Source organism: Liolophura sinensis, chromosome 1 (genome assembly GCF_032854445.1).
Source record: "Liolophura sinensis isolate JHLJ2023 chromosome 1, CUHK_Ljap_v2, whole genome shotgun sequence".
Taxonomy (NCBI): Eukaryota; Metazoa; Mollusca; class Polyplacophora; order Chitonida; family Chitonidae; genus Liolophura; species Liolophura sinensis.
In genome coordinates, this window is record NC_088295.1 from 17023482 (window position 1) to 17040108 (window position 16627).

General features: G+C 39.2%; 1 protein-coding gene across 1 annotated transcript in view; it reads right to left on the reverse strand.

The window, feature by feature from the left end:
- Window positions 1-15607, reverse strand: part of LOC135482227 (calcium-activated potassium channel subunit alpha-1-like) — a 65408-nt gene extending 49801 nt beyond the window's left edge. The window contains 4 exon segments of the mRNA XM_064762104.1: window positions 6207-6318; window positions 7160-7259; window positions 7618-7679; window positions 15133-15607. Coding sequence (XP_064618174.1) covers window positions 6207-6318; window positions 7160-7259; window positions 7618-7679; window positions 15133-15459 — 601 coding nt within the window. The 5' untranslated portion in view covers window positions 15460-15607.
- Window positions 15608-16627: the final 1020 nt, after the last annotated feature.

Genomic DNA, 16627 nt, shown 5'->3' on the forward strand with positions numbered 1-16627 from the left:
TGATTACTATCTAAAGATTAGGGTTCTGAGCAGTCATCAACAATTTTGAGTCCATTTTCCAAGTCAAATCAAAATCTGATGAGTGTTATAATTCTTTCTGGACAACACAAGGACAATGACCTTGTCCTATCAGCAGACATACATATATAGTTACAGATCAACATACACTCAGCTTAAATCACTGATCAATGTGACATGGTGTCAACATGTTAATTTAACTCTAAAACCTATCCCTTATAATACTTGACACAGGTTTGCAGCATATACATGTAAATTTCTGATAAATAAAAATATAACATTCCAAAACAATGCTTGTGACAAATTTACAGAAGAAGCTCTGCAGAGGCTGAGATTACCTATCACATGTTACTGTGCAATAGGACCAGTGTCCCATGAAATCTACTAGTCTTCCTCGATATTAACTGGTCCTTCTGTTAATTAAATTAAAAACATGACAAAACTGTGGAACAATTTATTTTCATGTAGATATAGACCATCTAGGATTTAAGATGATTTTTTCTAGATACAGGTAATGTAAATGGGTGAGTGCTTAGGGTTTAATGTCATACAGGTGGTGTGGGGACAATTAGTGGTATCTGGGTTAACTGTATACAATTCCAGGCCAGAAGGACAAGTGTTTTTTCTTTAAATCAACTGGCCACATCAAAATTCCAGTGGCCTCACACCAGCAAATCAGTGTTAATTCCTAGCACTGGCTCTGTTGCATGCATCAAGGAATTCTTCTCACACGATACATTTACATGTGCCTTGATCTCTACATCTGTGAGTTGAAGTCTAACACTACCAATCCCTAAATCAACATGAGAAGGTGATCCCAGACACTGAGAAACATTCAATCATGCTTCGACTGAATGAGTGTGACACATGTACAAGACAGCTAAGCTACTGTTAGGAGGAAAAGTGTAACAAACATCAGTACAAAAGCCAGAGTACACACAGCTTGGGTAAACAAAGAGGTGGAGAATCTCTGCCAATGCCTGTCTGCTGATTCCTTATAACAATTCCCAGCACACGGCCATCTTAGTCGGCCCAACCCACATGTCTGCATGTTAAGATCTACACCAACCTGGGAATTCGGATGGGCTAAATTATACAGCTTTTTAGTCTCAAGTTTTCAATGTAGACTATTTCTATGATGCACTATACTGTTATTCAAGGTTTAAAACAACTCAGCCAAAAGATGACGTCAAAACACAGAAATGCCAAATATGCAGCTTTTCAGTTTATTTGAAGGGCCCTGGCTTTTGCATTATGACAGTCCTGTTAGTAGGTTAACAGGATGACATCCAACATAGCAATTTAAGCATCTGCAAATTCTTACTAACTACACAACAACAAAATGCAAAAATTACACATCGGTAATGACAGTAGAGACGACTGATACTTTATTGGATTCACTGGGTACATGTATGTAACCTCTTTGCCTTTTCCACATCAAGGATTTAATTAATGAGGACCCAGATCATACATGTATGTGGGTAAGCACATGAGCTGAATTCCACAACCATGTTCTTCTAAAGCACCTGCCTCTCTTAATCCTATAGATGTGAGTTACAGAACATTCATACAGAGCACATGGAGGTGAAAATGTTGCTTATAATCAAAATGTGCCTAAGCAACACCTTCCCCTTTCTCTCTTACAGTATTTCTTCTATAGGTGTGAGTTACAGAACATTCATATAGCGCACATGGAGGTGAAAATGTTGCTTATAATCACAATGTGCCGAGCCACACCTTCCCCTTTCTCTCTAACAGTATTTCTTCTATAGGTGTGAGTTACAGAGCATTCATATAGTGCACATGGAGGTGAAAATGTTGCTTATAATCACAATGTGCCGAGCCACACCTTCCCCTTTCTCTCTAACAGTATTTCTTCTATAGGTGTGAGTTACAGAGCATTCATATAGTGCACATGGAGGTGAAAATGTTGCTTATAATCACAATGTGCCGAGCCACACCTTCCCCTTTCTCTCTAACAGTATTTCTTCTATAGGTGTGAGTTACAGAGCATTCATATAGCGCACATGGAGGTGAATATGTTGCTTATAATCACAATGTACCCAAGCCACACCTTCCCCTTTCTCTCTTATGCCTTATACAGGTGTGAGACACAGAACATTCATATAGCGCGCATGGTGTTGGTCATTAGCAGAGTGTGTCCCTCTTAGTCCTTCTATAGGTGCGAGTTACAGAACAGTCATATATCGCTCTCAACCCCCTCAACATGAAGCCTTAATATAGCAGAGCATTATAAATCATTTCTGTCAACAGTTTCTATTTGCTGACTCTCAGACAGCTGGAATGGCAGCCAACTGCACAGCTGGATCACATGCAGAATTCTACTGTGTCCACCGTGACAGCTCATCAGTCTTCACTATGTAGTAACACTGTTTAGGCATCTCATTTACTTGTTTGTTTTCCTAATCTTGTTTGGGAAAACATACATCTTATAGACCAGCCAGGGGTTTACAGAAGTCAGCTGGACAGGCCAGTACTTGGTTTATCGATAAAAAACTCAATATCTAGTTATATTTATTCATTTCAGGCTGATTCAAGAAGTATTCAAAATTCTGTATTCAAAATCTTGCAATACAAGTTATCTCCTTCCTACAGAAAATCTTCACAGTGAGGGCTAAGGGGTATGCATATGAAAACGAACATGATCGACACACAATAAGCTTCTTTGGTCTCTGCCAATCTTCCCAAATAAATTTGATCAACTTCTGTGGCTTCACATCATTCTGTTTTTGACATTAGTGTAACGCGAGTTGTTTTAAACACATAGTGTCAGGTGGCACTAATAGGGCCAATAAGCCAACCAGTCTTCGTATGAAGTTTGCAATTTCGTCTCATCTGATATATAGGTTACAGCAGCAAAATTAAAACCTTTTTTGTCCGATATGAACATTTACAAGCGACATCGATTCAGTATAAGAGCGTGTTTTTAGTTCAAAGACAGAACATGGAGATATATGCCACACACGACTTCAGGACGTTGAGATCCAGCCGTAATCATTGTGGAACAAGCGAATTTTATCACTCTAAATATGTAGCCTCTCTATCTAAGGACCATTACAGTTAATATTCCAACTCACTATTTGTGAAATAATATTAACTCACTATTTGTGGCTGTCCATAAGTCATGAACTGTTTTAATGCATTGAAATCTTCATTTATTTTCACAAGTAACGATAGTATTTCAAGAGAATTTAGATAATCCACAGAGCATTCATCTTGACACACCATTATTTTCATGTATCCCAGTAAAAGGTTTCATGATTTTAATAATTATACTCTCTCAAATGTTTTCTTTTTCTTTAGTTTTCAACCTAGATCATTTTTGATGTGAGATTTAACAAATTGAGAGTTACAGCCACTAAGTCATGAACACTCGACCTTTGTATCTTGATCCATGACTGAATATTGTTTGAAAGTGATGTTGAAACCAATCGCATGTTTTGAATTTCTGTCAGTCCAGACTCTTCCTGGGCAGGTGTTCATAGCAGCCACCAGGGTGGAGTCGTAGTGTTTATAGCAGCCACCAGTGTCGAGCGATAATGTTCATAGCAGCCACCAGGGTGGAGTCGTGGTGTTTACAGCAGCCACCAGTGTCGAGCGATAATGTTCATAGCAGCCACCAGGGTGGAGTTGTGGTGTTTATAGCAGCCACCAGGGTGGAGTTGTGGTGTTCATAGCAGCTACCAGGGTGGAGTCGTGGTGTTCATAGCAGCCACCAGGGTGGAGTCGTGGTGTTTATAGCAGCCACCAGTGTCGAGCGATAATGTTCATAGCAGCCACCAGGGTGGAGTTGTGGTGTTTATAGCAGCCACCAGGGTGGAGTCGTGGTGTTCATAGCAGCCACCAGGGTGGAGTCGTGGTGTTCATAGCAGCCACCAGGGTGGAGTTGTGGTTTTTATAGCAGCCACCAGGGTGGAGTCGTGGTGTTTATAGCAGCCACCAGGGTGGAGTCGTGGTGTTCATAGCAGCCACCAGGGTGGAGTCGTCGTGTTCATAGCAGCTACCAGGGTGGAGTCGTGGTGTTTATAGCAGCCACCAGGGTGGAGTTGTGGTGTTCATAGCAGCCACCAGGGTGGAGTCGTGGTGTTTATAGCAGCCACCAGGGTGGAATCATAGTGTTTATAGCAGCCACCAGGGTGGAGTCGTGGTGTTCATTGCAGCCACCAGGTTGGAGTATGGTGTTCATAACAGCCACCAGGGTGGAGTCGTGGTGTTCATAGCAGCCACCAGGTTGGAGTATGGTGTTCATAGCATCCACCAGGGTGGAGTTGTGGTGTTTATAGCAGCCACCAGTGTGGCACGATAGTGTTTACAGCAGCCACCAGGGTGGTGTCGTGGTGTTTAAAGCAGCCACCAATGTGGAGCGATAATGTTAATAGCAGCCACCAGGGTGGAGTCGTGGTGTTTATAGCAGCCACCAGTGTGGAGCGATAATGTTTATAGCAGCCACCAGGGTGGAGCGATAGTGTTTACAGCAGCCACCAGGGTGGAGTCATGGTGTTCATAGCAGCCACCAGTGTGGAGTGATAATGTTTATAGCAGCCACCAGGGTGGAGTCGGTGTTTATAGCAGCCACCAGGGTGGAGTCATGGTGTTCATAGCAGCCACCAGGGTGGAGTCGTGGTGTTCATAGCAGCCACCAGGGTGGAGTCGTGGTGTTTATAGCAGCCACCAGGGTGGAGTTGTGGTGTTCATAGCAGCCACCAGGTTGGAGTATGGTGTTTATAGCAGCCACCAGAATGGAGTTGTAGTGTTTACAGCAGCCACCAGGGTGGAGCGATAGTGTTTACAGCAGCCACCAGGGTGGAGTTGTGGTGTTTATAGCAGCCACCAGTGTGGAGCGATAATGTTTACAGTAGCCATCAGGGTGGAGCTATAATGTTTATAGCAGCCACCAGGGTGGAGCGATAGTGTTTACAGCAGCCACCAGGGTGGAGTTGTGGTGTTTATAGCAGCCACCAGTGTGGAGCGATGTTTATAGCAGCCTCCAGGTTGGAGTCGTGCTGTTTATAGCAGCCACCAGGGGGGAGTCATGGTGTTTATAGCAGCCACCAGGGTGGAGTCGTGGTGTTTATATGCTGTAGGCAGGCATGGTGGCATTTCAGTACTGTTCAAGATTGACAAACACACAGGATAACATAAATGTTAGAAGCTCTCAGTGTCAAAAGCTGCTCACTGGAGCACAGACTGTAGCTATTCATATCACATCCTCTTTTTGGAGACAAAATCAAGCCTGCAGGGTAGAATATGTACAACCATCCTCTTCACATTTTTACCAAAGACAACGCTGAACCATGCCTTAGGCTGATCAATGCAGAAGCCTTTTGATTCCACATAGGCCACATCAACATGATAAAATGTAGTGTTCACTCGTGCACATACCATCCTGATATTCTGATCAGAATTTGCAAGTATTCATGCTGTGTTGTTACAAACTTATTCACAAATCCGTCACATTTTCATGTATAGATGAGAAGTATTTTTCCTGCTCCACAATTTCCTGAAAAACTTCAGTTTATACCACCAAGGTTTGTAGTCTATTACCAGGGACAATATATTACATAGTAGATATATAACATCTATACACAGATATATTACATAGTAGACTTTAAACTTATGCGCTTGTACAGACTGGGAAAACAGGCATAAGATGTTGTGACGTCATCATTAGCTACACTAAATAATCTGCAGACATCTAAATAGTTATATTGTTTTTCACATACACATGTAGCAGTTATGGAGATCATGTGCCGAGGAATGTTGTAAGATCATGCTTGGATCGGCTGGCCACGATGGTACCATGGTGGCACCATAATACGCAAACCCAGATCGGATTGCTTGCTAATCATACATGTACCATGGAGCATGATTCGACCATGGTGGGCCCACCATACGACTGTGGAGCCATGATGGGCATAAGATATGCAGCTGGAATGTAGCTGTACTGTACATGTCCATGTATAATCAGGTAAATGAAAAGTAATGTTTTTGGATACCTTTAATGTGCTTTTCTAAGCTCTGAGAAATGCAATGCAACAAGAATTTTGGTGATCATTTCTGGCAAAATCATTGAATACTGAAAGCTCAGTATTGATCATTTGTATTGATCATGATGTATATGTATGTAGAAGTAAGATAATTACAGGTGGATGTGCAATGTAACTCACCTAGCCAGTTCCTGTCCAGGTATATAGCCACAAAGGATGGTGGTATGGTAAAATAATCCACAAATGAAAACAGTTCCAGCCAAAACCATAGCTTATCATTGGCAGCCACAAACTGAAAGACAAGGCAAGGATGAAGTATTACTACTGATATACTTTAATATATAAAAGTAGACTACACTGGAGTACCTCAGTCACTGTACAATGACTATCAGCCAACACATCTTCAACCTATGCTGCCATCACCATGATCATGCAGAGGGTCAGATGAGGAACTACACTATAGCTTTCACAGTTTAACCAAAGTCTGGGTCACTTGTCTTCTTAATTACAGTACATTCTTAACAGTACATTAGCATGCTGTACATAAGATTTGAATGATTGGTCATCCAGTCTCAACACCACTTTCAGCCATATTTTAAGATTCCCTCCTGATGAAATTATGTTTTGATATTACCCAAGGTATTTCAGTACCCAGTTAGATTTTTTGTCAGTGTTTTCCTGAGACAGTATCTCTGAAGCGTTACATGTACATACTGTAAGTGACAAATGGCAAAATACCATGATTTTGAAACAGTACTGCTCACAGTGCACATAAACACGCCAGGGTTAGATAAAGATATTTGTGACAATGACCTCATATGAAAATAGAAAAAATCCAACTAGTAGCTCAGAGAAATCTTCTCATGTTTTTCCTTTAAATTTTTGGAAATGACAGTTGAAATTTTCCCTGATGTTGTCAGGCCCTTGATCTGACGATGCATATGAAAATGAAATTTCTGAAAAGTGTTCTATATTTGGCCAGACCAATCTACATAACAAGGAAGATAGCAGACACACGAAAATGTTTTTCATGTACAACGGAAATGTACACAAAAGTAAATATTTTTTTCTTGATTGAATAAATAAATGTAAAAGATGACAGGATTAAACTAAAATAAAAAAGATTCCCTTACCCTTATAAAGAAGTAAATCATAAAAAAGACGTTGAATGCCAGGTCAACCTGCTGGGTTGTACTTTTAGCCCATGGAACACAAGTCTCTACTGATGTGTTTCTGAAAGAAAAAAACATCAATACATGTAAATGCATTCACATCTAAAACATAATATCAATAAAATTTCCAATTTCTATAATGTTAACTTCTGAACGCATGTGATTTCTTGGCCAGTTCACGTCACATTTTATGGTTTTGTTTAAACATACATTGTGCATGTGGTCCATTTAATGACATCATAAAAGGTCAAATAATAAAATTTCAAGAAACACATGAATAAAGTTCATCTGCAGAAAAAACTTGCTTGCTTGCTCTTAAGACCAAAAATTTCTCCTCACTTAATTATACAGATAGTTATGCCAGAATATATGATTCAGTTTAAATTTCTCCTCAGTACTTGTAAGGTAAAGGTACTTACTCTGAAGCATCTATAAAATAGATGATGAGGGAGGCTATACTGAGTAAGAACACCAACCCAACCTGAAACAGGGCAAAATCTACATTCAATGGACTGCAATAGTTGTATGCATGTTGTCTAAAGACAAGTAGGCCTGATAGCTATAGGACGCTCTAAGGGTGTGTGACACATGGGATATGATACAGATATACAAACCTGGCAGAGAACAGATAAAGATAGAAAAGACAGAGAACTTTAATAAAATGCCTCACAATTCTTAACATATACAAACTTGTACATGAGGTGATACATGTGTAATCACACAATATGATATTCATGTATGTTATTCACAGCAAAATATTGGATTTGGTCTTTATCTTTAACTTACATCTTCCCCATAACGCAAATAATAACAGGATGATTGTCTGTGTCAAGTTACTAATGATGTGACAAAGGCATTCAGCTTTCAACACTTCTTAAAAATACAACAACATTCAAATAATTTAAAAAGAAAATTACATATCATTGTGTAAACAATGTTTACGTTTATATTATGTGTACATAATTTTAGTATTGGATGACAAACAGCAAGTTTTCATGGCCATTTTCACTCTTCATTTCCCCAGTTTCAATTTTGTGCAATACCAGTATCAGCAAAGATTGATTCACATAATAGTTAATGCCATGACAGGCACCTAACCAAAATGAATCCGTCAACATTCACGTTGGACTCTATGTCACGTTTTTGTATTTAACCAATAATGAACATTCTGGATCAAGCTCTTAATGTCAGCTGGACCAATATGCCCTTTATTTGTGAACTGTCAATGTTCACTGGAAAATTGATACCCTGCTTCATCTAAAGTGGCTTTCTCATGGAGATGTATACAAGCAACACATTAGTTTGTGAGCCCTAAAAGACAACAACATCCATCAGAAACCAATGCAGGAAAGATAACATCATTCAACTGGTGGGATTTATCTTCAAAACATAGGCTTTCAATGAACCAAGTCATGTCAAATCACATGTACACTCAGTGTCAATGTACATGCTGCTACTTAACACAATGGCTACCACTGTGCTTTTGGACACAGAAGTTTTGGTTATTCTGTCACAAGCATACATTACAGAGCTTACAATACTGTATTAGCCACCTGCTCTAATTATCTAGCTGAATGATTTACAGCCAGGCTGGTGACTTGTAATTTGCTGTTGAAAACGTGCAAGTTCAGGCAAGTTATTCCTTGTTGTGAATACATATTTTAAATGTGCTGCAAAAGATGACACATCACAGCTTTCGCTAAAGGAATTTTCTATATTACATTACTGTTTTATGTAATATGACAGGTGAAATTTATATCCAACAAAACTAATTTACCTATAACTACATCTGGGAGCTTTGGCAGCAATGATAATGGTTTGGCTGAAAATGTCATTATATAAAGAATTATCATGCAAATATATTGCAAAGTATGGCACTACACATTTTAGCATATATGTGTATGCTCTGCAGTGTCATGCAAGCAGTTGTGAAGTTTTTCACAACATACAGGAACCAACTATGCACAGAAATGCATCAGCTCATTTAGTGAACTAAAATCCAATGACTGTTTTCAACTTCAGCCTCTTAAAGTGATCTCTAGCATACAAAGAAATTAACAGATGAGTTTCATCTTCCATGCATCCACTACGACCAACCAAACAGAGTGTGAAAAAAAAGGTCATCTTTCTTGATGTAAATCAGCCATGAGGAAAACACCAATATTCAATTAACGATCTCATGAAGTGGTGGATCAGAGTGCCTGTGACATGGTCTATACAAAGCCAAACCTCAAGAGTATCAGAGTCTTGTCCTTGATGAATTATCTCCCAACATTAAATATGTGAATTGTATCCCAAGGCACTGTGTAATACAAATCTGGGCTGAGTGTGTCAGGCGAGCGAGTTAGGCAATCACTCTCTGGCATACAATGATCTCTCTACACAAAAAGCCTAGGGCTTTTGAGAAAATACTAACACTCAATACTCATTTTCTATGAAACTTGCTAACTTTAAGAACCTACACTGAATGCACGTGAAACTTTGGCAAAAATCAGACAATTTCGTTCAACAAAAAGGCAAAGGTTGGCATTTACATACAGTAGATCTATCTATTTATTTAATCTGTGTTTAACGCCATACTCAAGAATATTTTACTTATATGATGGCGGCCAGCTTTAAGGTGGAAAGAAACTGGGGAGAGAACTAGGCAAACCCACGACCATTCGTAGGTTGCTGGCAGACCTTCCCACGCATGGCCGGAGAGGAAGCCAGCATGAGCTGGACTTGAACTCACAGCGAACGCATTGGTGCAGTAGATTTAAGTTTCAATCATAAATCAAATTTCTAGTGTTAAATATTAACATAAGTTTAAGGTAAAACATATTTCATGGAGCCCCATAATGGGTGTTATTAATGAAGCAATCATCCAGATCGTGTTTGGTCTATTGCTCTATCCATATACAGTCACCATGGCCATGCATCCATTGTGGTCATCTAGCAAGAGGAAAGCACACAATAAGCCATATAAATGACATGGCTAGCGGACAAGTCAACACTGGACTCATTAATTTTCCTACCAAATACTGCATATTTTCTGACTTTCCACTACAAATACACAGCTCTGCTCGTAAGCATATAATCAAGCTTCTTTTAGAAGATCCATCAATTACCCAAGGCTCTAAATGTTCTGAGTCTTGCATATATATAATGATGACTCTAAAAAACAAAAGCAGGAACAAAGAGTTGTATAACAAGTATTAATAGATATGTACATGTTACATCCTCTCTGTCTTTGTGTGTAACACAAACTACACTACTGTTGGGATAATGTACATGTATCATGATATCAAGAAATAAAGTACAGGCCTTTGGTTTGTGTTGGTGATTTAGTTCTGCTTAATATTGTACCCCCAACAGAATTCAACTAAGGTAAATGTTGTACATCGCTTAAACACATATGTAAGTACATGGAGCTACCAGTGTAAGTCTGCCAGTACATCTAACATCTGTACATAAAATTTTGCATTCAAACATGTAGATAATGCAAGTAGACATAAGCATTTATCTGATATTATATATCATTATATATTAAACATTTCAGTTTAAACCTTAATGTTACATTAATTTTTTTTAGTAAGTCTCTTGACTGCTATCCTATTAAGTGGAATGGCTAAATCCTGCAGAAGCCCAGACTTCTGCAACAACAGCTGACTTGCCTCCCAGCATGTACTCTACTTTGAAATATATTTAAACATTCCAACCAGAACCTAAAGCTACCTTCAAACAGATTTCCCTTATGTCAATATTAAAGAAATATGTAAATACATCTGATTGGTTAATTTCAGCCAGAAAACAGATTAAAAGCTCAGTCCTGTCACTTAAACAGGTTTCCTAATTTAATGACATCATCAAATACAAACTATTGTTCATTAATGTTTGTACAGTGGATAAACTGGTGATCAGGTGCAATAAACAGGTAGTAAAGAAACAAAAACACCGTGCTCAAGATATTGTTATTTATATGACGGCAGCTAGATTTATAGGTGGAGGACCAAATGTAAATGAATTTCATTAACAAACTACAGCATTTAAGTACATGGTTTGAACATTTATGTTGCTGGGCAAAAGCCAACAATTTTTAAATCTGACCTACACCACCCACTGACTCAGTGAAGATATATTTATATATATTTCAATATTTGAAATGGATAATTTGGAAGTGAATACAAATTTACATAATATGTATATGTAATAACATAAGCCATTCATTCTATTACTTAAGACTTTCTATTCCATACATTCTAGAAAAATGAATGATTTGATTAGTGTTTTATTATAATGCTATACTCAAACGCATTTCACTCACACTGTATATGATGACGGTCTTGACTAGGGGCGAGGAAACCAATGAGCCCACAGTATACTAAGCTACTGACCTTCGCCAGGTCATGTATTACCAGTAAATAGGTGAGTTTGTCTGATGGCTACTGCAATCTGGGAGACAAATTACATAATGTATATGGTTGTCCTGCTGTCCAAATATCCTATTACTAACATGAAGGAAGTTTAAAACTATTTTCAGGCCTCAGACTTTCACCCACAGCTTGACAAATGAAATGCATTATATTCAGGGCTTGCTGTTAAGGTAAAACTCTCCAAGCCTGTCACAGGCATCTGTCACAGTCATTTATCGGTAGTCTAATAGTTGTATTGAGTTTAGTTATCTCACTGGCATTTAAACTGTTGCGAAAAATTTTCACTCTTCCTGACAGCTCTCTACGTGGCTCATGAATGAAGGAAACTGAGCAGATCTTGTACTTTCTGACTTAAACTACGTAAGCCATGGGCACCCCAGCATGCTCTAGAAGTGTGACCTTACCAGTGGAGAAAACATAGCAATTACAGATGAAAGAGTGCTAAAAGTTAGTTGTGAATGTGGTCTTTAATATTTTTTTGATTTTTCTTGTAAGAGATAGAGACATTTGAAAATACTTTTTGTATGATGGTTTTTTTTGGACCACCTCTTGGTAGGATAAATCAGGATGTAACACAAAATAATAAATATATTTCCACTAGAATTTGGTCTTTTCAGCACAACAAATGTGTTCAACCTGTATTTTGATCACATTTATATTTTCAATACACATGCATTCATAAATATTATCATAATACAGAATAAATGCATGTTTTTGAATAAACAACAAATTTCCATTCAAATAAATTATTATACATGCATCACATCCTTATTTAGAACATTATTTATATGATATATACAAAAAGGTGGTCCCAAATACCCTTTTTGTTTAAAGAAAAAAATGTAGAAAATATACATGAAAGACCACATTCGCACATACATCTTCATGCTCTTTTATGTGTTTTGGCATCATTTTTATGTCTTCTTCTCCTTTAACATGAGGGCCCAAATGTTTTCCAGAACTAAAACGGTTCTGAAAACTTGTATCGTAAGGATGAGGGATTCTGACAACAATACATTTCAACCAGTACTTACATTAAGTCTATTCCAAGAGTATTTGTACTCGGCTTATTGAAAGAACCAGGAGTCTCTCACCAATGCGGTCGCTGTGAGTTCAAGACCAGTTCATGTTGTCTTCCTCTCTGGCAATAAGTGGGAAGGTTTGCAGCAACCTGCGGATGGTCGTGGGTTTCCCCACCATAATGCTGGCTGTCGTCGTATAAGTGAAATATTCTTGAGCACGGTGTAAAACACCAATCAAGTAAATAAATAAATAAATACTCGGCTTATTGCATGTTTTTTTTTCGGAGGTACATGTAAAGGTTTTTAGGTAAGAACAAATTAGTGAATGTACACGTCTTTATTGATCAAAAGTAGCTCTGTTAATTTACAATGAAGTTGTTCTTCCTCAAGGCCTTCACAGAGAAAACAATATATAGGAAACATGTACTCCAGGGTCCAATCAAAATATACATAAATATATATAAAACAAGAAAATGCATTGTGTAGTTTGAAAAGTGAAGGTATATATATTCATACACACAAAAAGTAACAAAACAAAAAATAGTGCTGTACTCGCAACTGGACACAGACCCCAATTACAACTTCTGTTTTTCGGTAGGGACGAATGTAAATCTGTGTATTTTAGGGTGTAAAGTCTTTTTTTGCTGCCAGCCTGCCGTTTTTGATGTACAGGTGCATGCTTGGTATCAAAATGATGGAAACTGTCTAAGCTTTTGGCAGGTATAAGTTTTAAACGATGAAAGTTTGAAATTCTGGGTGAGAGGATACAAGGAGACAGGTGGTGATGAGGCTGCCAGTGACGTCCCCTTGGCGTTGCTCGGCACCCCTCCCAGCTGCAGACATAGAAAAGTCCAGATTTTGACAGTCGACCTATGTTAAGATTTTTATGGCTTCTTTCTCACAGGCTGGGCCAGGTATGCACCAAAGCTTATTGGCCACAGAATGTTTGGGACTGAGCTACAGTGCTAAACGTTAACATTTTCGCTTATGGAAAACTAATGGGTGTCTGTGGCCAACTGTCCCAACCAGCAGAAAAGGTATGGTAGTTGGAGACGACCCATTACCAACCCCTTCGTGCCCTCTTGCTGGCTGGAATCCCCTACACACATGTACAGAGAACAAACCAAGCCAGTGGAAGACGGCCCCTTATTTGGTATGAACAATTCTCATGTGTGCAAAAACATAAACAAAAACATATAATAACATATGCAAAGCCTTTCATTTGGAGATCAAGCTGGGAACAGAACACCGAGGTATTGAAAGCAGATGGATAGACATTCACCTAGATTCATGTTTAATAATACAGGCAGCGAGTAGTGGCTGAGTGGGGTGGTGCTTGCACAAGGTGTGGGTTCAATCCCAGCTATGGACAGGAATTTTGAAGATCTCTCACTTTTTGTGAGGCCCTGGTGAAAATAAGCGGTCAATGCCTCTTCAATGGTCGAACGTTCATTGAATATCTTCTAACAATGTTGTGTGCTTATCTTTACGTCACACATGGAAAGAACAAAAAATTATAGGGCATGTAGTACGAGACTGCTCTGACGTTAGGATTGGCAAAATTTTGTTCGGCCAAGGATGGCCCCAAACCACTGTCAGAGCTCATTCCATTTAAAAACCTGATGCAGTTACCTGCCCTTGTCAAATACGTCGAGGCTGTCAGTACAGCTGTTCGCTTTAAGCATCACCAAGGAATCTCAGACCCAAGCGGCCTCGGAAATAACACAATGACATTGTGCTTAAGATAAATCGCCAGATGAAAAGATAAGGAACATAAGTGTCTGCAAACTTAAGGTCATGGAGAGGTACTCGATAGATAAATTCTGTATCAAAGTCTGTGACACAATGACATGGCAAGTGCATCAGGTTTTAACTGAAGCACGCTCTGACGTTGGTTTGGGGCCATCAATGGCCAGACATAATTTTGGCCAAGTTAACGTCAGAGCAATCTCAAACTACAGGGCCTAGGAAGGACACAAGTTCATGGGAGTTCTGTGTGGGGGCGGTCGCGCATAAATCAGAAGCTGGGGTTGAAAAAGCACATTATTCTCGAAACGCTCATGTGCAAAGACCATGTGTTGCCAAGGCTATAACCCCAACTTCCGGTATATACAAAAATGCCCCCATGTGGAACTCCCGTGAACTTGTGTCCCTCGTACGCCCTATAGTGCATGTAAATGTAGATGGGCGAAAAGACAAACTTACAACATTTGTGTAACATTTGCGACCTACGAGAAAAAGCAGACTATGACAGTTCACTATGCTAATTGTAAATTATCTATTAGAACAAGTTCCAGGTTTTGATGCAAACCTGTACTGGATATACGGCTTGGAATAGTGAGATGGACAGCCATTTGGGGTATAAAAAAAATGAATTGAATGAAGGCAACCTGCATGTTCAAGCTCTTTAGAATAATAACTTTATTATTGAACCGGTACACACTTGTAACTAAAGTGAAATTATTTTGTTTAATCTGTCAGAAAGCTCTTAACTCACCAAAATTCTCCCTGTTGTACTTTGGCCTGAGATAAGCTCTCCTGCCCAGTCTTTTGCCTCGGTCATCCATCCTATCTCATGTTCTGTGGTTCGCAGAAGAGCTGATTTGGGTACATTTTGAGTAACTTTTGTACCGGCCGATTTTTTCTTCTTTCGACAACACAGACATGCCCCGATTCGGAAAGCCAAGATAACTACAAGCCCTGCTCCAAACGTTACCAGGCTGGATAGCAGGAATACATGCCATGATCGCTCCCCGTTACACTGAGGATCGAGCGAGGTGAGCGTGCAAGATGTGACATTCTTTATCGAGTTGTTCTCCGCCATTTGTACCCTATACTTTCCACTTGCATAACGACGTTGTTGATATTAGAAGACACATATTCTCTCTACGCCACAACACCACCAAGAGTAAATCATCGTTAATACATGGCTTGACCTGCGGCTACACTGAAAACGTAAGCTCACCTCCGCTTCTGTTAGATGACAACACTCTGCGCGCCTGTACAAATCCTACGCTTGCGCCCTTCATCCACGCCGTGTGGCTTTCATATGAATATTCATGTCTATGAATATTAATGTAACCCTTTCCTTTCGGCATGAGTAGGTTGTATTTATTGGTACAAATTGATCCTTACGTTTGCGTCTGGATAAAAGGGCGACTGTTGTCAGGAAACAAAAATTCGAACTTATGCCTAAACTTAATAGTTGTAAATGTATATCTCAACTAGCTTACAGTTAAATATAAATATATGTTTAAAGACCGATCACTCCCATCCCACCAAGTCACATTTCGGATGTTTTTTTATGGCTAAATGTTGGGTTTATTCCGAATTTGATTGATTCTTTACGCCCCGGATGGTAACATGTTTAAAAGCAAAATGTATCAATCACGCACGAGTCACACATGCGTAATGGTAGGGTAATGGATGTTTATAAGTTAGACAGGGCGCGCTTCGGACCTTAAAAGAATTTTTTTGTAATACATTGAACAGTTATTGAGATGTCATCCGAGTTATCCCGTAAAAACTAGAAACTGTTTTTTTTTCTAATCCACAGGTAGGCCTATGTGGTTGTGTTCAGTTTCCCTGGCTACACATTTTATAATGCCGGCGATCAAGGGAGCGGGTGGTTGAGCGGCTGTACCCATCATTATGTCTTCAGTATGCGCGACAAAGACAATTATGTGGCATATACCACTCACCAGTAAACTAGACCGTATCCCTGGAGTTCACGTGTGCACTGTTTTGTGGTTACCAGGTGAACGTAATAATGCAAGTGACCGCTATATTAATTATACATGAATTCCATTCTGTACTCTTATTATTCTGTCTCAGTCAATATTCTTCTTATTTAATCTCTATCAGATGTTTCTAGTGAAGTATTGATAGGATTACGAATTACACACCATCTATTAAAGTATCATGACGTATTTTTGTTTATCTGAGCTGTCATACACCACGTGGGGGGAATCCCCGCTCCGGTGATCGCGCTA